Raw genomic sequence first — 22,678 nt, 5'->3', positions numbered from 1 at the left:
ACCTCCAGGAAGGAATGAAAAACATCGCGGAATGGATGAAACTCAGCCGTCTCAAACTGAACTCAGACAAGACGGAGGTCCTCATCCTCGGACCATCCCCATTAGCCTGGGACGACTACTGGTGGTCGACAGTATTGGGCACCGCGCCGACACCCACGAACCACGCACGCAACCTGGGTTTCATCCTGGACTCCTCCCTCACGATGACCAAGCAAGTCAACGCCATCTCATCCTCATGCTTCAACACCCTACGCATGCTCCGAAAGATCTTCCGGTGGATCCCTACCGAAAGCAGAAAGACGGTCAGCCAGGCCCCGTCACCAGCTGTCTGTACTACGGGAATGCCCTCTACGCAGGAACCACAGCCAAACTTCAGAAAAGGCTCCAACGCATACAGAATGCATCCGCTCGACTTGTCCTTGACATCCCTTGCCACAGCCACATATCTGCCCACCTGAGAGAACTGCACTGGCTTCCCGTCAGCAAAAGGATCACCTCCAGGCTCCTCACCCACGCACACAAAGCGCTCCACAACACGGGCCTGAATACCTCAACAGCCGCCCACGTTCCACACCCCAACCCGCCAGCTCCGCTCCGCCAGCCTCGCCCTCGCCAGCGTACCATGGATTCACAGAACCACCACCGGAGGAAGATCATTCTCTTACCTGGCTGCCAAGACGTGGAACTCCCTACCCACCCACCTATGGCTGACCCAGGACCATCTCACCTTCAGGAAACACCTCAAAGCCTGGCTTTTTGAGCAGTAGCATCACCCCCCCCCTCCCCTCAGTTCCTTGAGACCCTCACAGGTGAGTAGCGCGCTCTATAAATGTATTGATTGATTGATTGAGTGATTGCAAGGGTAGAAATATGGGTGAGTGTGTGCTTGTGTCAGTGACTGTATAGGTGACTGAGTATGTGTTAGTATCTGTATAAATAAATTAGTGTGTGTCTGTATAACTGTATAGGTGAGTAATTGGCCATGTGATTGACTCTATCGGTGGGTGAGAAGGTGTGTGAGTAGCTCTATGAGTGACTGTGTGTGACTGGCTGTATGGGTCCATGAGTGGATTTATCAGTGGCTGCAAAAGTGAGTGAGTTGGTGTATGAGTGGCTGTATGGATAAATAACTGGATGTATGTGTAGACCTATGAATCAACGAGTGGGTGTGTAATTACTGGTATGGGTGTATCAATGGTTTTGAGAATGGTAGTGTAGAAGTTGGAGTGGGTGTAGAAAGGTTGTATTGAAGTGTGAGTGGGTGCGTCAGAGATTCTGTGGATAATGATAATCAGTGCTGTCATTTGGAGATGTCATCGGTGGTGACATCAGTGGTGTTACTGTCCATGTCATGAGCGATGCCATATGTGAGTGAGGCTATAAGCAGTGCACTGCGGGGGCACGAGTTAGAGTTCCCTCAGCTAACTATAACAGCTGAAATTCTTTTTTGTGTGTGCGAAATCCAAGTCTAACTATAACGTCCCTGTAACCTTTGGTTTTTTCAGTGACTTTCTACGTTTTTTAAAAATTCTGTTTCACAATTATAACACCCTATAATCTTTGTTTTTAAGTGAATATATACACACACAAACATACACACACTTATATATGCAAACACATATACTTACACACACCCTAGTCAACCAGTCGAATCGAAGATACCTGCCACAACGGAACTCTAGGAGGAGGCTCCTGAGTGAAGGATCACCATTTGGTGGATATCCCTGTGGATCCTCTGCCATCTTCCCGCCTCTATCTACCACTACAATAGCAGACACCCAGACAAGGGAGGCTTGTGTGCACGAATAAGCTGTGACTCGACTGAGTGGCACTCGATAGACAAAGGGAGACATCAGGAGGGTACCTCACGGCCAGGGTACAACAATCTGTGATCAGCCAATAGCTGCCTGCGACTAAGGTGGGAACGGGAACTGCCCAGAGACATGCCCAGTGATGGGGGTCTGGTTGTAGAATAGTCCTGGAAGCGGGCCCATTCCCAATGAAAAAGAGATGTATGGGGAGTGACCAGCCCGGCTGATCCACCTACCTGTAGCCGGATATTGGACTGGTCTCTAAGAGTGACAGGATAGTGGGTGAGTGTGTCCTGCTGGGGTTATTGTCTTCTCATGTAGATGCCTCCCCTCTCGCCTTGGAGCTCCGGTCCTGAATTGACACAACACCAGCTTGCCCTTGCAGTAGCACTGTGGGCCATAGAGGAAATACAGCAATGGATATCTGCCCTCATCTCCTGTGGAGCTCTGCATGCCGGACCCCTTGCAACTGCGATTTCATCCTCACCCACATCGGTGAAGCCAGGGTGTCCATGTGGAGTACAGTGAGGTCTGATACTGTGCCGCTGGGGCTGACACCCTTGGCCCTAGGGAGAAATCGCCTAAAAGGGACCTGGCCTCCATTTTGAAACATGCCCTTCTTCAATGACCTAAGGTGCTCCCTATACAAAATGGACCTTGCATAAAAACAAACAGAGGAGTGAAATCTCAACCTCATTGATAGAAAAGAAAAAGGGGACTTCAATTTCAAGTAGACTATTGGCAGCCGTTTTACCCAGGTCAAAAGTAACAATCAGAGGATGGAAACCTGAGCCTTACAATAGGACAGTTTTTTACCGACTCCATAGCACCCACTAAGCCAGTTTTTCAATATAAATACCTGTGATTATTTTATTTTATTCCAGTATTCATTATTAACATCTTTTGAATCCCTTCATGATTGACCTTGGAACCACTACAGGATTCAGAAGGGTGCATAACTCTCCAACAGTCTCATTACAGACTACTGAGACTACTGAGACTACTGAGAATCATAAGACACTAGCCATTACAACTATTTCTACCTTTCTCCACCCTATGGGTTTAGATATCCGGTAGAAGCCCACACCTTGGTCCAACACTCCTTGTGGTATTACCCTTGTTTTTAAAACAATGGACACAAAATTGGACCTCACGGGCCTCAATGCTAGGGGTGGGCGGCCAGCTACGCTCCGTGCACGGAGTGCGCGTAGTGCCGTCTACTCCGCATTTTGCGTAGCGAGCGTAGCCAGGCGGCACTACGCACGCTCCGCAGACGGAGCGTAGCTGGCCGCCACCCGCCTCCCTCCCGCCCTCCCTAAATACTTTAAATTAAGAGTGTAAAATAATTAAAAGGCACTTACCTTGCCCGCCGCTGCCCGCCGCGTCCCCGGGGCTCGCTATCTTCACTCTGCCGTCTTGTGTACTAAAGCGCATGCGCGGGCGGCCGCGCATGCGCATTTCTCACAAAAAATGCGCATGCGAGGCAGCCCGCGCATGCGCATTAGTAAACAAGACGGCAGCAATGAAGATAGCGAGCCCCGGGGACGCGGCGGGCAGCGGCGGGCAAGGTAAGTGCCTTTTAAATATTTTACACTCTTAATTTAAAGTATTTAGGGAGGGCGGGAGGGAGGCCTGCGGTGCGTAGTGGGGCTACGCGGAGTGCGGAGGTGGGCGTAGTTTCTCGCCCACTTCACGTAGCTCCGCGAAGCCCCACTACGCCCACTATGCCCAGGGTTACTCAATGCCTTCTAATCTCTCCACAAATGCAGCAAAAAGACTTAAGCACTGATTACTCAAAATTTACCCTGAAACACTTATCTCAGACCCATACTTCTGCTCTAGCAAGGGAGCTCTAACCAATGAACTCATTTTTTACACAAAATGACGAGCTCAATGGAGGAATATATTATACTCCATACTGCGAATTTCCTATTCCAAGAAAACACCCCATGGTCTTGGAATATCTATCTCTCCTTCACCCTTCTGCAGGGCGGATGTTACCATATTTATATACAACAATGGAAACATTCTAATACAATCCTCGAGTGAAAAACTGACAGCAGTGGACAAGATCGTCCCTATCCTCAAGAAAATGGTGAACAATAGGATCCAAAAACAACAATTGATGGACAGAATGCAGAACAATGTAATACATTCACCCCAGTACAGAGATCTGGGCCTAAATCCATCGTTTTTTTGCACTCCACACCACCCCAGTTCAGACATGGCCATATGCAAATCAGCCTTGACCCGGTGCCTCATGGGAACAATCCAGCCGGAAATGACAAGCCATGTCTTTCCTGGACCGGAATCAAGCATCCTAGGACGGGTTTCTGGCTGTCAGCCGTCTTCAGCCAGGATAGCTTGACTCCAGTGGTGTGGAGAGCATGGGACTCACGTCTGAGCATACCCATCACACTAGGGGTGACGAATGCAAAAACAACAATTGATGGACAGAATGCAGAACAATGTCATACATTCACCCCAGTACAGAGATCTGGGCCTAACTCCATTGTTTTTTTGCACTCCATACCTCCCCAGGTCAGACATGGCCATATGCAAATCAGCCTTGACCCTGTGCCTCATGGGAAAAGTCCAGCCCGAACTGCCAAGCCATGTCTTTCCTGGACCGGAATCAAGCATCCTAGGACCGGTTTCTGGCTATCAGCCGTCTTCAGCCAGGATAGCTTGACTTCAGTGGTGTGGAGAGCATGGGACTCACGTCTGAGCATACCCATCCCACTCGGGGTGACAAATGCAAAATCAACAATTGATGGACAGATTGCAGAACAATGTCATACATTCACCCCAGTACAGATATCTGGGCCTGAATCCATCGTTTTTCTGCACTCCACACCACCCCAGTTCAGACATGGCCATATGCAAATCAGCCTTGACCCTGTGCCTCATGGGAACAGTCCAGCCTGAACTGCCAAGCCATGTCTTTCCTGGACCAGAATCAAGCATCCTAGGACCGGTTTCTGGCTATCAGCCGTCTTCAGCCAGGATAGCTTGACTCCAGTGGGTTGGAGAGCATGGGACTCACGTCTGAGCATACCCATCCCACTCGGGGTGACAAATGCAAAAACAACAATTGATGGACAGAATGCAGAACAATGTCATACATTCACCCCAGTACAGAGATCTGGGCCTAAATCCACTGTTTTTTTGCACTCCACACCACCCCAGTTCAGACATGGCCATATGCAAATCAGCATTGACCCTGTGCCTCATGGGAACAGTCCAGCCCGAACTGCCAAGCCATGTCTTTCCGGGACCGGAATCAAGCATCCTAGGACCGGTTTCTGACTATCAACCGTCTTCAGCCAGGATAGCTTGACTCTAGTGGTGTGGAGAGTATCGGACTCACGTCTCAGCATACCCATCCCACTCGGGGTGACAAATGCAAAAACAACAATTGATTGACAGAATGCAGAACAATGTCATACATTCACCCCAGTACAGAGATCTGGGCCTAAATCCATGTTTTTTTTGGACTCCACACCACCCCAGTTCAGACATGGCCATATGCAAATCAGCCTTGACCCTGTGCCTCATGGGAACAGTCCTGCTCGAAATGCCAAGCCATGTCTTTCCTGGACCGGAATCAAGCATCCTAGGACCGGTTTCTGGCTATCAGCCGTCTTCAGCCAGGATAGCTTGACTCCAGTGGTGTGGTGTGGTGGAACAATAGGATCCACCTTACCTCCCAATATCCCCTAAGCAACCTCAAAGAAGCAACCTCTCCCCCTCCAACTCCCATTCCTACTCTAACCTCACGCAGCTCACCTCCAGGATTCAGAGATTATTACTCCACCTTCTCTCTCAAAATCACCTGAGCAACCTCAAAGAAGCAACCTCTCCCCCTCCAACTCCCATTCATACTCCAACCTCATGCAGCTCACCTCCAGGCTTCAGGGATTACTACACCACCTTCTCTGATATTATACCCATTCTAGATCTCTCATTTCCAACAGGGCCTAAGAATTAATCCCCGACTGGTAGAATTATTGTTTTGGCTTCTCCAGCCACTACAAGGGCAAGCATAAATTCCTCCATCACCGGACCCTTTCCTTCAAATGAGCTCTCACTTTGTTTCCCTTCACCCCCCAGCAAGGCACCCCCATGTACCCCCATAATCCCCGCTCTACCATAAAAAAAATGTATCCAAACCTATTTTCCCTCATCTATCTAACCCATGTCCCCCCTGGTCCCTTGACCTCCCCTTATTCACCCCTACTGCGCCCCATCCCCAAACATCAATTAATACTCAGCCAGGACCTCATCAAAACCTCCCTGACCAACAAGTACCCCATGCTCCTATCAATAGTCTCTCTCATACTATTTATTTATTTTATTTATTTTACAGATTTGTAAAGCGCATGGCTGCCCGTAAGCGTCCCAGCGCTGATGACAAGGAAACCAGGTGCGAGGAAGGCATTACGGGAACAGCCATGTCTTGAGTGCCCTGCGGAATGCAAGTAGATTGGGCTGGGCTCTAATGTCTGGGGGCAATCCGTTCCATAGCTTGGAGGCGTTATATGCAAAGAGTCGACCTCCAGAGCAGGCTTTCTTGATTCTGGGTACGGATGCCAGGTTGCAGTGGGTAGAGCGTAGCGTTCTCTTTGTAGTGTAGGGGGTAATAAGGTTTTTTAGGATAGGTGGAGCCTTTCCATGCAGAATTTTATGCGTCGTGCAGAGTGCCTTAAATTGTATTCTTTCCTGGATAGGCAGCCAATGCAAAGCGTTCAGGGCTGGTTTGGCTGAACAGCGACGATGGGTTCCTGTGAGAAGTCGGGCAGCAGTATTTTTTACTGTCTGAAGTTTTGATATTGCTTTTTTAGGGGCCCCCAAATAGAGGGCATTGCCATAATCTAGGCAGGACTTAACCAGACTGTGAATCATATGTCCACTCTCCTCACCATAAACCCTCATCTGGCCTCCCTCCCTACTTGGATCACGCCTCTAAAATCATACCTACCTGTAAACATACCTATTTGGGGATGCAATTTAAAGATATCTCTCATATCTTGCTCCATCTCATGTAAAGTCTACAAGGACTCACATCCATCACTTTGGAGCTAAGTCTAAATCATAGAAATAATAGGGCCTTAATGACCCGCACCAACCTTCAAACAGATCCGCTATCGTATTATGTCCCCCACACTCACAATCCTGGTTCAAAAACAATACCCTTCCCCAAAGCCACTTTCCAACTGCGGAGATCGAGTAAAGATCTATCAGATAATGATATCCATGATTTGCTCCTCCCATACGCCCCCAAGAAAGTTACCAATAAGGCTGACCTGAATCAAATCCAAACAATCCAGGCTAACCCCTTCAGAGAACTGACCTGCAAACAGAGAGCGGTAAACAAGGATAACCTCAAGAGCATTAACATATCAGAGGAAGGCTCGCCTCACACCAATAGCAAACCAAAATGTATGCTCCTCAATTGCAGATCGGCTAATAAACATACGGCCAATATTTATGACCAAATCCTCACACATAAATTTGAAAATGCTATCCTCACTGAAACTTAGTTAAACAGATCGTCTCACCCTATTATAGACCTACTTGTTCCTGCTAGTCACAGGGTCATTCAACAAGATAGAGCAAAGAAATCTGGTGGGGAATAGCCTGCATCCACTGCAACACCCTCTCAGTATCTCAGGCAGAATCAATCAACTTGCCTGAATGTGAATATTTATACATCAACATCACTAGCAATAACGAAACTAGTTGTAAACTGCACGCCTTCTACCACCCACCTGGCGATAATTTGCTATTCATCAAACAAATCATTGAGGCCATCACAACCAATGATAACTAAGGGTGGGCGTTGTGCTTCGCTCCGTCCACAGAGCGTGCGTAGTGTTGCCTACTTCGTGATTCGCAAAGTAGGCGAAGTATGCAACACTACGCACACACCGTGGTGGAGCGAAGTAGCCGGCCACCCGCCTTTCTCCCGCTCTCTTGTAAATGCCCTGGAAATGAATTAAAACGTTGTTAAATGAATTAAAACGACTTACCTGAAATCCGGCGACCCGGGGCTCCCTCTTCCTAGTTTCTCGCCACTTCTTCCTGGCAAATGCGCATGCGAAGTGCGTGGGTGGGCGTAGATTCCTCCCCACTTCGTGGTGCTTCGGGTAGCCCTACTACGCCCACTACGCCCAGGGTTAATGTTACCTCTCAAGTATCCCAGATTTTTATCAGAGACTTTAACCTCCACTGGAATGACCCAAATGACAAGGCAGTAAATAGCCTGAAGTCTGTTATATCAGACCATGAGTTGACCCAATTCTGTGACAGTTCGACTCATAACAAGGGTGAGACTTTGGATCTTATCATCTCAAAGATGGACAACATTATGTTGAAGTCCATTAGCCCCAGTGACTGCCCTGACCATTACTGGATCACCTTCCTCATCAATATATGGGTGACTCAGAACAGAGCAGAACCGAAGAAAACACAACAATGGAAAGGAAATCTCCGAGACATAAACTCCAATGATTCTTTCAACCAACGTAATAATACCTTGACTACTCAGACCAACATGGATGATGTCCATGACCTCAAAGAATTCTACAATACATCCATATTGGAAGTTCTTAATTTGTTTGCCCCCTTCAACAAAATAATGTATTGACTAAAGTCTCCAAGCCCGGGTTCAATGACAACTTGAACTCTGAAAGACACAATTTCAGATCAGCAGAAAGAGCTTGGAGATCTTCTCCCTCCTTGGAGCTCCTAAAATACTTAAGATCAGTGAGGAACATATACAACAGAAGGATAAGAAACGCAAAAGCTAACTTTTTTAGATCTCATCTTGACCAAGCCAGAAATTGACCTTAGACACTATTAAAAATCATCAAGCAACAATCACGCAATGTATCAAACCCAATAGACAATGGAGCCATCACTATCCCCAATTGCGAAGAGTTGGCCTTCTTCTTCTGGAGAAAACAAAAAATATTGAGAATGAACTTCAATCAGCAAAGGAACCACTCCTTTGGCCTCAGTCACCTTTCCACATCCCCCCAGCCTGGTGAATTGAACAATCCATCCATGCACGTACTCAAAAATAACGCCTCCAAGGACACTTTCACATCAATCAATGATAATGATATCTACAACATCCTATCATCATTAAACCCCTCTAATCACTTCATTGACCCTCTACCAATGTCCAACTCTTTGACCAACACCAATCAGGGTTCCGTCATGGTCACAGCACTGACTCAGCACTCACGCACATGGTGGATGACATATTAAAATGCTAGATCTAAACGAATCATGGCTTCCAGTACTACTTGACTTATCTTCTGCTTTATACACTGTTAAACATGATAGTCTGTTGACCCTACTTGAATGAAGGAAGGGCTTATCAGGGGTCCTTTGCAATTGTTTACTTCATTCCTCCACAATGCATCCTAAAGAGTGAAGATGGACACATTCCTTTCTAAGCCTTCCGCTGTCCCTCTGGGTGTTCCACAGGGATCCGCCCTCTCACCCATTCACTTCAACATATACATGGAACCTCTAGCAGACCCCTTAAAATCTGCTAACATTCAATAATATATGTATGCCGACGACACGCAACTATATCTCAAAATCTTATCCCCAGATGACATCATATCCCTCAACTCTACTCTACAAAGCACACATCTTTGACTCACCGACAATCACCTCTAGCTCAACGCCGCCAAAACGGAATTCCTATTCATCTCATCTCCGAAAAATATTCTCAAAATTGATCTCTGGATGAAACATCTTACAACACTAATCTGTTCATCTCACATCATTGACTCTGCTAGATCCTTGGGAATTACATTAGACAAGCACTTGAATATGCAGGATCACATCATCACAGTCACCAAAGGAGCAAATTATCAGAAGAGAATTCTATGGAAACTTAAACTTTACCTGGGTACCTCAAGCATGCAGTTTAAGCTCTTGTTTTGCTCAGACTGGACTACAGTAGTGCCACACTAAGCGGCCTACCTAGATACAATTTGGCCTCTCTAAGGGTGGACCTTATTGGGGCTGCCAGACTTGTTTTGTAGTGTAGTTCCTATTTTCCCAATAGGCCCTGCGCATTGGAATAACATAAACAGTAGTATCGATGTAGAAGTGCGGATCTTACAGGCCTCTACTGACTATGCTAAATTTAATTGGGTTTGTTACCAACTAGCTCAGAGGTCACTGGAAACTTTCTTGACTGAATAGGAAGTGATCAGCTTCCCTGGCACAGCCAAGAAGGGATTCAGTTTTCCAACAACCGTGCAACATGACAACTTTGCTCCTCAGATAAGATTCAATCTCTAGAGTCGTGTGAAACAATAGACAGTTATTTTACTCAGTCAGTCGTTGTGCAGATTACTTTCACAATATGTAGAGAATAGAGAGGCGGGCGTTTTCAATAAAAGGCATTATTTATTGAACAGTCTTTCTTCTCATACAAGAGAAATGAATTGCCACAATAGCAAAACTAGGTATTATAAAAAGTGCGTACAGTAAAATGAGTATTGCGAAATAATACTGTAAAAGCATTGATATGGTTTCTTAGCCATACAATGGTTTAAAATGAATAAAACATATATACATTCATATATACATTAGCTAACGTACTCAACTGGTGCTTCTAACTACGCCTACCCCAGTGTACCTGACCTAAGCCTAATACTTGGGAGGGGAGTAAGTAAGTAGCTTTAGTTAAGTTGGTTTTGCCAAGGTTTGCTTCAAGAATTCTCTCTAAGGGTTTAGTCAACACCATACCTCTGGAATAGAATGTTGGAGGTCTGGTATCTCCTTCCAGGGACTCAATATCCCAGTCACTCGCAAGAGTAGGCTGGAAACGCCGGAGCTGGATTTCTCGGCAGGAGAAAAGACAGCGTCTCTCTCAGCGCGTCGAGGAAGAGGAGGAGAGGCAGCGTCCGCGGGCAGCTTGCATCTGCTGGGCTCTGAAGGGGGATAGCTGCTCAGCTCCTGTGTTCACCACACCATCTTTCGCTCGTTAGCAGCGATAGCAGTAGCGATAGTCAGCGATGGTATCATCAGCTTCAGCGTTTGCTTAAGGCAACGTTGGTAATATTTATACCTGAAAGGTGCCTGGTTTGACGTAAGTTTTTGGACATAAGACGTCAATAAAGATGTCACTAGGAAGTGATCGTCTCTCAGTGCTCATTAGAGTTCTATTACTAATCAAAACATAGCAAGCGGGGCTTTCCCAGGTTGCTGAGTTTTTATCTTGTTGAAGAACTCGGAGTGTAATCTAGGAATCTTAGATAGTGGCCTCCGCTGTGTCATTTGTACTAATGAGCTGCAAAGGAAGTTGCAGAGGAAGCGATTCTGAAATGTGGCTCTGTTCGTGTGAGGCCAGAGACGGGTTTCTGAATATTGCATTTGATCGGTTATGCCAATATAGGGGTACAAAGGGATTATAGCCGTATAGGGGCATAAGGTCACAGTATCGATCAGGGTCCTAGATTAGAACGCGACAGTTTCAGAAACAAAAAGAAACAAGCACATTTCCCCGGCTCTAAAATCCCTGAACTGGCTACCTTATGAGGCAAGAATTCAACTAGAGAAAGCAAGCATGACGCATAAAGCCCTACATTTCAAGATCCCCAGATATGTGGCTCAAAAATTAGAAAAATCAGGTGGTTACAGACCTTTCTCAGGTGCTGCTCCTAAGATATGGAACTCTCTACCACTGGACGTTCGCCTAATCGCATCTACTGCTTCCTCAAAAAAAGAAGCAAAATCTTTTCTGATTAACAAGTTTTTACATTAAGCTATCCCTTCTGTGTTATATCGATGGTGACCATACCAGTGACTCTTGTTATGATGCCAGATCTTTTCTTCGCTGACTACCTCTGATAACAAGTGTAGTAATTTGTGTATTCCCAAGGCACTTTACTTCTCTGATAACAAGCTTAGTAATTTGTGTATTCTCAAGGCACTTTACTCCATTATAGATGTGAACATGTAAGTTATTTTAATCATACTCTACCCTCCCTTCCTGAAAAGAGCTCCGATACCCACTAGGGTCATGTTCGTGCTATACAAAACTTTATAAATTAAATAATTAAAAGAATAAGTCATTATCACCCACGGCATCAACCAGGATTCAGTTCAGTTTTTCTGCATACACTCACCTGCAGTAATAGCCTTAACTTACTAACGTTTCATAACGTAAAAGAGTGCATTTCCCACCAATCACTTTAACTTGCATTTGTCTTTCATTTATGGTGTGTGTTATTTTATATGCAGTTACCAGAAGGTGAAAGACCAAAAAAATTGTTACTGAATCTTGTGTCCTACTTAGCCACATCCTTCACTCTCACCCACACTACGTCACAACCCTCATTGCACTCAGGATCAGTTCAGTGCTCTGCTGTGCTGATCTGTCCCTAACAGAAGTGCTTCCAGTGTCTGCCAGACTAACCCAGAAAGAAGCTTTTGGGGTGGCCTGTTGGGCCACTGGGCTGTAGACAGGGCTTGCAGGACCATTAGGGATTTCAGGAGAACTGGTCCAAACACATTTTGAGGCCCCCCTTATCCGAACAGCTTTGAATTTATGATCTTCTTTCATGCCCTCTTTACCCAGTCACAGTGCACAGGCACACTGGTCCAAATCCTAAATGTGTTTACATCTCATTTTCATGGACAAGGAGGTGTTTTTAATATTGTAACACAGCAGCAGTTTACTAATGTTACTGCAAATAATCTCTGTGACCACCTCCCATTTCTCATATGTAAGGTCCTGTTTTGATATAAAAGAAACTTATGGATGTTGCATGAAATATAAGCACAACATTTCTCTACAATATCTGTAACTGACTTCCTCACAGGCTGGGGCCCTAGACCAGCGTTCACATTGTCCATGCCTTAAAACATCTCTGGGTGTTTGCTGGTTGCAGATTGAGATGCCTGAGCAGGGTCGATGGTGACTAGCCTGGTAATGTCCTGAGGTAGCACATAGAGCAAGCTGAAAAGCACTGGATGTTTTGTTTAATTATATCTGCAGCTCTTTGCCACACATTAAAGTGGTTGGAGGAGCTTAAACCTGCATAACTAATGTTTGTTAGTGTGGTGATTAACCCTGGGCGAAGTACGCTACACTCGCGTAGTTTGCGAAGTATGCTCTACTTCGAACTACGTGACTTGCACGTAGCACAGTGAAAACACGCATAGCGTAACGGTAATTTTTTGCTTGCTCGGGGTCCTCAACGTCAAGTTGGCGACTGCAAGCGAGCTAAATGACATCCCTGCAAGACTTTTTCCTCGTTCGCGATCAGCAACATCAATTTGCCGATCGCGAGCATAGAAAATAATACTCCCAGCGAGATTCTCAACGCGGGGAGGTCAGGTTTGTCATTGCGAGTGGTCGTGTATGCTCGCAACTGCTCATGATGAGAAACTACCAGTCCACGTTGAGAAAGCTGCAGCTCGAGTAGGAATCTACTCGAGCGGCAGAAAACGACCGCTTGCACTGTGCAAGATGCGGTTTGCACTGATTGCACAGTGCGGACAAGCACCTGGCACTGTGCAATCAGTGTGAACAGCATTTTGCACAGTGAACTACGCAGTTCGCGTAGCTACGCGTAGCTCACATATTGCAAAGTGAACTTCGCTTAGCTACACATACCGCTACTACGCTAACTATGCCCAGGGTAAGTGGTGATGCACACCAGCACCAAAATGCATTAACTTAACACCAGATGTGTATGAATAAGCCACTTAGTTTTCAAATATTGCATCAGTACTGAAACAGCTGTCCTTTAAAATGTTCTATTAGACATACCTCAACAGGCACCAGGGACTGACTGTCAGAACATTGGTCCGGGCACTGGATTGATAGTGGCTCCATATAGTGAATCAGATAGCTAAACATGGCCCACATTTACAAATCAGAGCAGTTTTTAACTTGCAAAGACAGGCTGCACAGATCTTTTGCACTTTATAGGTAACTGTATTTACTTGCATGCAATTTGTGTGGTAATTAGAGATAAACAACATAAACTGGCCCACTAGACCATAAAAACAGACCCACAAATAGCCCTCCAAAAACAAAACAGCCCACAACCTAACCTCTCACACCAGCCTTTTGGGCTCCGTCAGATTGCCCTAAAGGTCAGTGTGGGCATTTGCCTCTGCTGGGTCTATATATTATATGTATGCATGTATGTTTATATCTTTGAAGAGGTGCTTATTATGGCACAAAGCTCACTGGAGTAAGTGCTGAACAATGAGACAAGTATCAAAGGGTATATTTTGGAAAATGTTCCGATAGAGGAAAAGGGTAATTCGGTACCTAAGTTGTGGTAGTGAGTGGTCATATCTACAACATCGCTCTATCATTTTATTTGTAAGATTGCAGTGCCCTTTACATTTTTTTACTAGGGATAGCCCTTCTGAAACACTATACACATTATTCAGTTGGCACAGTAACAATGCAAGGGGGTGACTCTCACAAAAATGAAAAAAAGTGACCTGAGTTCTTGTTGTACAATTAATCAGATCACCCATGGAGGATGCTGTTCAATACCAAAGATTGTCACTGTTCACTGAAGAAAGAAACCCCCCCCACCCGCCGAATTGAAAACAAACCTTCCCTTAAATGCTTCTGGCTAAATTATAAATTACTTATGTTAGTGTGTCTGTATAAATTGTCATTATCAAAGTGCCGACAGTATAAGGATGTCCTATAAACTACAGGGAGGTAGATTTTCATATCTCAGTTGCTAAAGTTTTAGCGCTATATAAGTTCACATAACATAGAATAACTCACTTGTACGTCTCTCGTCTCTTTTTCAGCTCATTTTCCCTCTGCTTTAGGAGAAAGGAGTTGTGAACCTCTGCAGAGGCCAGGGAAGCTGCTCAAAAAAGTAAAAAAGAGAGTGATGTTCAGAGAAGTCCTTCGTTAAGGAAATTAAAAATATCTAAGGAAAACAATGAAATGCACATGAGTTAGAATGTGATGCCTATCAAATGCAAGAAAGAAGATCTGATTCAGGTGATGTTAACCTGCCCCAGGTAGAGACAAATAGAACTAACAGGTAACACATTTGAAATTGCCAAATGACTAGTTTTGGTACATTTCCTTTCAATAAGGTGTTCATGCTTAACTTGGTTACTAGCTTTCTGCCATCATCCTTGGGAATAAAAACCACAAAGGATACATTTGACTCTGAAAATGTGTTCCTCCTTGACCCTCTGAACCTCCATGCTTCAGACTATTTCCTTTCACACAAGGACAACAAATTACTCAGTGGTATCAATCTACAAATCCCCATACAACAACAAAGTATTCCATTACTTCAAATGGACTGTAATTTGGAGATGACAAGAGTTCTGGTCCTAGTACATAGCACTACTGCAAAATCAACTTTGCTAGATTCTGAGACCCCTGTTGCCAAGCTACAGATTCAGGTAGCTTAGATTATTCATAAACTCCAACAAATGTTGAAAGATCAAGCTCTCCCTGAATGTTCTTCCCTGGCTTCCAGATGATCTGGTTCAAATCCAAGGTTATCTTGAGTCCAAGAATCCATGTGGAGCAAAGACCCAGAATACTAGCAAAAACTGGCTTTACACTCCTCTTCAATCACAAATCTGATCATCATCCACTATCCAGATTTACTAATGACTATTGAAGAGCATGACACATTGTGACAGGTCTATGGCAGTGCAGTAACCCCGATTGTGGTGCACAATCAACCTAGTGACCAGGACATTTGCTTTTACTAGTTCAAAGTGGAATAGTTAATGACTCTCTAATATTTGTTACTGTGGACGAGATGGAAACTCAGACAGGCATTCAATGTTCTCATTTAAACCACGAGAACAGAACACCCTTCATTGGATAACTTTAAGGATTTCCCAAGACGCAGTCTGTTGTCATTGATTTGAGGAACATAACATATTGGTCTTCTCCCAAACCTTTTGCCCTTGCATTCCCTTTTGATCAGGCACTCATTTACTGCCTTTCATAGATTGGTTTTAAAGTTGATTCCAATTGAATTTTTGGTCTGAAATGACACAATTCATTTTTCAGTGCATTTTATTGACTATCAAGTTCAACTTGTTCTTCAAAGGAAAGTCTGCCACAAGCAGCTGCAGAAAGATAAGAATTTGTAATGTTAAAGAAGTTTGCCGCTGCAGCCAATCTCAAGAAGTCGTTAGGGGCTGGAATATTTTTCTTGCTACAACAATCAAACCAAAACTCTTAAAATATTTTGTACATGTTTTACATACATTAAATTCAGTCTTTTTCTTCAGGGTATAGAGGTTTCTTTAAGAAAAATCAAATATGGAAACCATTGACAAAAACTCCAGTAATAGTGAAGGGCATGATTCTTCATGGCCTTGCTGTAGGACGCAATCTAAGACTAGGGTTTTTTTTTAGTAAAATTGATATTTAGAAACTCAATATAAATAAATGCAATGTGATAGTCTTGAAATGCTGTATAGAACATAACGAGAAAAATAAAACAATTCATTTTTAACCAATGTCCAATAAGTCCTTCCTTGTACACTGGTTGCGACCTAGCAAACCATCTAGAATGATTTCTGGAGTAACTGGAACCCACTATCAATTCATGGGGGAGTTGTAACAAAGAATCTCTACACTAGCACTAATATGCAAGTGATGGCCTACAAGGGATATCGTAGAAGATTGATGTCATGAGTGATATCACTGACCATGTCATGAGTGATGTAATATGTGATGTCATCAGCAGTGCATTGGGGGGGGCATGAGTTATAATTAGCTCAGCTAACTATAAAGGCTGAACTTCTCTGGTTTTGTGTGAGTGAAATGTTATCCTAACTATAACGTCCCTGTAACCTTTGATTTTTTTCTATGAATTTCTAAGGTTTTTTAAATGCTTATTTCTAACTATAATGTCTCTGAAACTTGTGTTTTTGTCAGTGAATTTCTAAGGTTTTTAAGTGCTATAATGTCCCTGAAACATGTGGTTGGTTGTTTCAGTAAAAAAATAAATATATATATTTTTTTAAATGCTAATTTTTAACTATGCCCACACAGGTAGGACATGTGCGGCTAGAGGAAGAAAGGTGCAGAAAGAAGCAAGAGAAGTACAGAAAGAGGCAAGAGAGGTGCAGAAAGAGAAAGAAGAGTGCTGAAAAAAGCAAGAGAAAAGCACAAAGAGGCAAGAGAAGTCCAGAAAGAGGAAGAAAGGCGCAGATAGAAGCAAGAGAAGTACAGAAAGAAGTAACAGAGGTGCAGAAAGAGTGAAGAGGGCTGCAGAAAGAGGCAAAAGCGATCGAGAAATAAGCAAGAATAGTAAAGAAAGAAGCAAGAGAAGTACAAAAAGAAGGAACAGAGGTACAGAAAGAGGCAAGAGAGGTGCAGAAAAAGGGAAGCGGGATGAAGTAAGTGGCAAGAGGATGCAGAGAGAAGCATGAGAGGTACAGAAAGAATCAAGAAAAGTACAGAAAAGGGACAGAGAGGTGCAGAAAGAAGCAAGAGACGTACAGTAAGAAAGAACAGAGGTGCAGAATAAGGCAAGAGAGGTGCAGAAAGACGGGGGAAATGATCCAGTAAGAGGCAAGAGGTGCACTGAAAGGAGCAAGAGAGGTGCGGAAAGAACCAAGAAAAGTGCTGAAAGAGACAAGAGAAGTGCAGAAATAAGCAGCAGAAGCACAGAAAGAGGTAAGAGATGCGTAGAAAGGGAAAAGAGAAGTATAGAAAGAAGCATGAACGATGCAGAAAGAAGCACGAGAAGTGTAGAAAGAGGAAAGAGAAGTGCAGAAAGAGGAAGAAATGTACAGAAAGAAGTAAGAGAAATGCAGAAAGAGGCAGGAGAAGTACAACAAGGGAATGAAAGGTACAGAAAGAAGCAACAGAGGTGCAGAAAGAGACAAAAGAAAAAAACAAGAGATATGCTGAAAGAAGCACGTGAAATGCAGAAATAGGCAAGTGAGGTGAGGAAAGATGCAAGAGAAGTCCAGAAAGAGGCACAAGAGGTACAGAAAGAGGCAAGAGAAGTGCAGAAAGAAGAGAGTGGGGTGCCGAGAGAGACAAGCGATGTGCTGAAAGAGGCAAGCAAGGTATAGAAAGAGGCAAGAGAATTTCAGAAATAGGCATGAGAAGTGAAGAAAGAGGCAAGGGAGGTGCAGAAAGAGACTAGAGAAGCGCAGAAAGAGGTTAGAGAGGTACAGAAACAGGGAATAGGGATGCAGAAAGAGGCAAGAGAGGTACAGAAAGAAGCAAGAGAGGTGCAGAAAGAAGCAAGAGAGATTCTGAAAGAAGCACGTGAAGTGCCGAAAGACACAAGAGAGATACAGAAAGAGGCAGGAGAAGTGCAGAAAGAAAAGACTCGGGTGCTGAAAGAAGCAAGGGAGGTGCAGAAAGACACAAGAGAGATACAGAAAGAGGCAGGAGAAGTGCAGAAAGAGGCAAGAAAAGTCAAGAAAGAGGCAAGAGAGGTACAGAAAAAATAGGCAAGAGAAGTTCAAAAAGAGGCAAGCGAGGTGCCAAAAGAGGCAAGGAGTACATAAACAGGGAGATGGATGCAGAAATATGCGAGAGGGGTGCATAAGGAGGCAAGATGGGTGCAGAAAGAAGCAAGAGATGTATAGAAAGAAGCAAGTGAAAAGCAGAAAGAGGCAAGAGAGGTACAGAAAGAGGCAAGACAAATGCAGAAAGAAGAGAGTGGGTGCTGAAAGAAGCAAGTGAGGTGCAGAAAGACACACGAGAGATACAGAAAGAGGCAGGAGAAGTGCAGAGGGAGGCAAGAGAGGTACAGAAAGACGCACGAGAATTTCAAAAAGAGGCAAGTGAGGTGCCAAAAGCGGCAAGAGGTACAAAAAAATGGAGAAGGGATGTAGAAATAGGCAAGAGGGGTGCATAAAGAGGCAAGTGGGGTGCTGAAAGAAGCAAGTGAGGTGCAGAAAGACACAAGAGAGATAGAGGAAAGGGCAGCAAAGGTTCAGTAAGAGGCAAGCAAGGTGAAGAAAGAAGCAAGAGGTACATAAAGAGGCAGCTGACGTCCAGAAAGGTACAAGAGAGGTACAGAAGAGGCAAGAGAGTAACAGAAACTGGGAGACGGGGTGTAGAAACAGGCAAAAGGGGTGAATAAAGAGCAAGACAGTTGCAGAAAAAAACAAGAGAGGTGAAGAAAGAGGCAAGTGAGGTAACGCAAGATGTAAGAGAAGTCCAGAAAGAGGCAAGAGAGGTACAGAAAGAGGCAAGAGAAGTAAAGAACGAGGCAAGAGAGGTACAGAAAAAGGCAAGAGAAGTTTAGAAAGAGGCAAGAGAGTTACAGAAAGAGGCAAGACATGTGCACAAAGAAAAGAGTTGGGTGCAGAAAAAGGCAAGTGAGGTGCTGAAAGACACAAGAGAGGTACAGAAAGAGTCAAGAGAGGTAAAGAAAGAAGCAAAAGGTACAGAAAGAGGCAAGAGAGTTACAGAAACAGGGAGAAGGGGTGCAAAAAAACGGTAAGACGGTGCAGAAAGAAGCAAAAGAGGTGGAGCAAGAAGCAAGAGAAATGGAGAAAGAGGCAAGTGAGGTGCAGAAAGAGGCAAGAAAAGTAAAGCAAGAAGCAAGAAAGATGCAGAAAGATGCAAGAGAAGAGCATAAAGAGGCAAGAGAAGTGCAGAAAGAGGCAGGAGATGTACAGTAAGAGGCAAGAGGTGTGCAGAAAGAAATGAGTGAGGCACAGAAAGACATGAGGTACAGAAAGATGAAAGACTTCTACTTACTGGAATGTGTTCTGGATGGTATGACCCCTGTGCTTACCAGAAAGTTATTTCTGCAATGGAGATATGGCACACTTTCCCTCAGAACATTCACTAGTTCCTGGTCCTCTCCCCCGACCATTGAGCACTGCCCGGCATGTGCGCACTCCAAAGAAAATTACCTACATGTGGTTTTCTTTTGCAAAGCTTACCAAGGAACCAGGAAACAATGGCTAGTCCCCCTTCTTAAAAATCTGGGCTTCAAACAGTTCCTCCCTGTGTACAGAATCCTAAAAACTGATGTGTCTCCCCCAATTGTGTTCGAAGTGGCAAAGTATCTAACAGCTATGTGGTTTATCCGCAACCGCCTCTTGAAGGAGGAGCTGGTTTCTTTTTAAATAGCCCAAGTTCATTACTGATTTTAAGCTTACTTTGATGATGAATTGACTGACGTGCAGCAGTCTAATTTTATAATCAATGTTTTATTGATTTGTTTAAATGATTTTACTGTTTGTATATATTTTATGATCTAAAAGATCAAAATAAAGATTGAAAATGAAATGAAAGAGAGGTACAGAAAGAGGCAAGTGAAGTACAGAAAGAGGCAAGTGAGGTGCAGAAAGAAGCAAGAGAAGTGCAGGAAGAAGCAAGAGAAGTACAGAAAGAGGCAAGTGAGATTCCGAAAGAAGAGAATAAGGTGCAGAAAGAGGCAAGGAGGTGCTGTAAAATGCAAAACAGGTGAAGAAAGGATAAGAGATATACAGAAAAAGATAAGGGAGATACAGAAATAAACCAGAGAGGTGCAGAAAGAGGCAAGAGAGGTGCAGAAAGAGGAAGAAAGTACAGAAAGAAGCAAGAGAAATGCAGAAAGAGGCTAGAGAAGTGCAGAAAGAGGATGAAAGGTGCAGAAAGAAGCAACGGAGGTGTATATAGAGACAAAAGGGGTACAGAAGTAGGCTAGAGCAGTGAAGAAAGAAGCAACAGAGGTGTAGAAAATGGCAGGTGAATTGCTGAAAGAGGGAAGACAAGTGCAGAAAGATGCAGGAGGGTGAAGAGAGAAGCGACAGGGATGCTGAAAGAGGCAACAGAAGTGCAGGAAGAGGCAAGAGAGTGCACAAAGAGACAAGAGAGGTGCAGAAAGAAGAAAGAGACCTGCAGAAAGAGGGAATGGGGTGTAAAAGGAGGCAAGAGGGAACAGAAAGAAGAGAGGTGCAAAAAGAAACAAGAGAACTACAGAAAGAAGCAACATAAGTACAGAAAGATGCAAGAGAGGTGCAGAAAGAGGCAGAGAGATACAGAAACAGGGAAGAGTGGTGTGGAAAGAGATAAGAGAGATGCAGAAAGAGGGAAGACAGGTGCAGAAAAAAGCAGAAGGTGCATAAATAATCAAATGAAGTGGAGAAAGAGGCAAGTGAGGTGAAGAAAAATACAAGAAAAGTGCAGAAAGAGGCAAGTGAGGTGCTGTAAAAGGCAAGACAGGTGCAGAAAGGGGCGAGAGAGGTACAGAAAGAGGCAAGAGAGGTGCATAAAGAGGCAAGAGAAGTACAGAAAGAGGCAAGTGAGGTGCTGTAAGAGGCGAGAGGACCGGAAACAGGGAGAAGGGATGCAGAAAGAGGCAAGGGGGTACATAAAGAGGCAAGATGTGTACAGAAAGAAGCAAAAGAAGTGCAGAAAGAAGTAAGGGAAGTACAGAAAGAGGCAAGAGAGGTACAGAAAGAGGCAAGACAAATGCAGAAAGAAGAGGGTGGGGTGCAGAAAGGCATCAAGAGAGTACAGAAACAGGAAAGAGAGATGCAGAGAGAGACAGGAGAGGTGCAGAAAGAGTGAAGACAAGTGCAGAAAGAGGCAGGAGGGTGAAGAAAGAAGCAACAGAGATGCTGAAAGAGGCAACAGAAATGCAGAAAGAGCTAAGAGAGGTGCACAAAGAGACAAGAGAAGGTGCAGAAAGAGGGAAGACAAGTGGATAAAGAAGCAAGACGGGTGCAGAAAGAATAAAGATAACTGCAGCAAGAGGGAAGAGGTGTGGAAAAAGAGGCAGGAGGGGTACAGAAAGAAGAAATAAAGGTACAGAAAGAAACAAGCGAACTTCATTATGAAGTAACAGAAGTGCAGAAAGATGCAAGAGAGGTGCAAAAAGTAGCAACAGAAGTACAGAAAGATGCAAGAGACATGCAGAAAGAGACAAGGGAGGTACAGAAAAAAGCAAGAGGAGGTGCAGAAAGAGGAAGAAAGGTATTGAAAGAAGCAAGAGAAATGCAGAAAGTGTCAAGAGAAGTGCAACAAAAGGATGAAAGGTACCGAAAGTAGCACCAGAGGTGCATAAAGAGACAAAAGGGGTGCAGAAAGAGACAAGAGCAGTGAAGAAAGAAGCAACAGAGGTGCTGAAAAAGGCGAGAAAAGTGCAGAAAGAGGGAAGACGAGTGCCGAAAGAGGATGGAGAGTGAAAAGAGAACAAGCAGAGGTGCTGAAAGAGGCAACAGAAGTGCAAAAAGAGGCAAGAGAGTGCAGTAAGAGATAAGAGATGTACAGAAAAGGGTAGACAAGTGCAGAAAGAGGCAAGACGGGGTGCAGAAAGAAGAAAAAGCACTGCAGAAAGAGGGAATGGGATGGAAAAAGAGAAAAGAGGGGTACAAAAAGAAGAAAGAGAGGTGCAAAAATAAACAAGAGAACTGAAGAAAGAAGTAACAGAACTGCAAAAAGACACAAGAGAGGTGTAGAAAGAGGCAAGAGTGGTAAAGAAACAGGGAATAGGGGTGCAGAAACAGGCAAGAGGGATGCAGAAAGAGGCAATACGGGTGCAGAAACAGGGAAGAAGGGTGCATAAAGAGGCAAGAGAAGTGCAGAAAGAGGCAAGTGAGATGCAGAAAGAAATGAATGAGGTGCAGAAAGAGGCAAAGAGGTGCTGTAAAAGGCAAGACAAGTGCAGAAAGGGACAAGAGATTTACAGAAAGAGATAAGGGAGGTGCAGAAACAAACCAGAGAGCTGCAGAAAAGGCAAGAGAGGTGCAAAAAGAGGAAGAAAGATACAGAAAGAAGCAAGAGAAATGCAGAAAGTGTCAAGAGAAGTGCAAAAAAAGGATGAAAGGTACAGAAAGCAGCAACAGAGGTGCAGAAAGAGACATAAGGGGCGCAGAAAGAGGCAAGAGCAGTGAAGAAA

General features: G+C 44.4%; 1 protein-coding gene across 1 annotated transcript in view; it reads right to left on the bottom strand.

Annotated features, from left to right (window-relative positions):
- LOC147678113 (hydroperoxide isomerase ALOXE3-like) overlaps positions 1 to 22,678 on the bottom strand; it is a 310,576-nt gene that overhangs the window by 206,636 nt on the left and 81,262 nt on the right. The window contains exon 3 of the mRNA XM_086945972.1: positions 14,608 to 14,692. Coding sequence (XP_086802098.1) covers positions 14,608 to 14,692 — 85 coding nt within the window. The remainder of the gene's footprint in view (positions 1 to 14,607; positions 14,693 to 22,678) is intronic.

This window comes from Lissotriton vulgaris, chromosome 12 (assembly GCF_964263255.1).
Source record: "Lissotriton vulgaris chromosome 12, aLisVul1.2, whole genome shotgun sequence".
Lineage (NCBI taxonomy): Eukaryota > Metazoa > Chordata > Amphibia > Caudata > Salamandridae > Lissotriton > Lissotriton vulgaris.
This window is presented reverse-complemented; position numbering and strand designations above follow the sequence as displayed.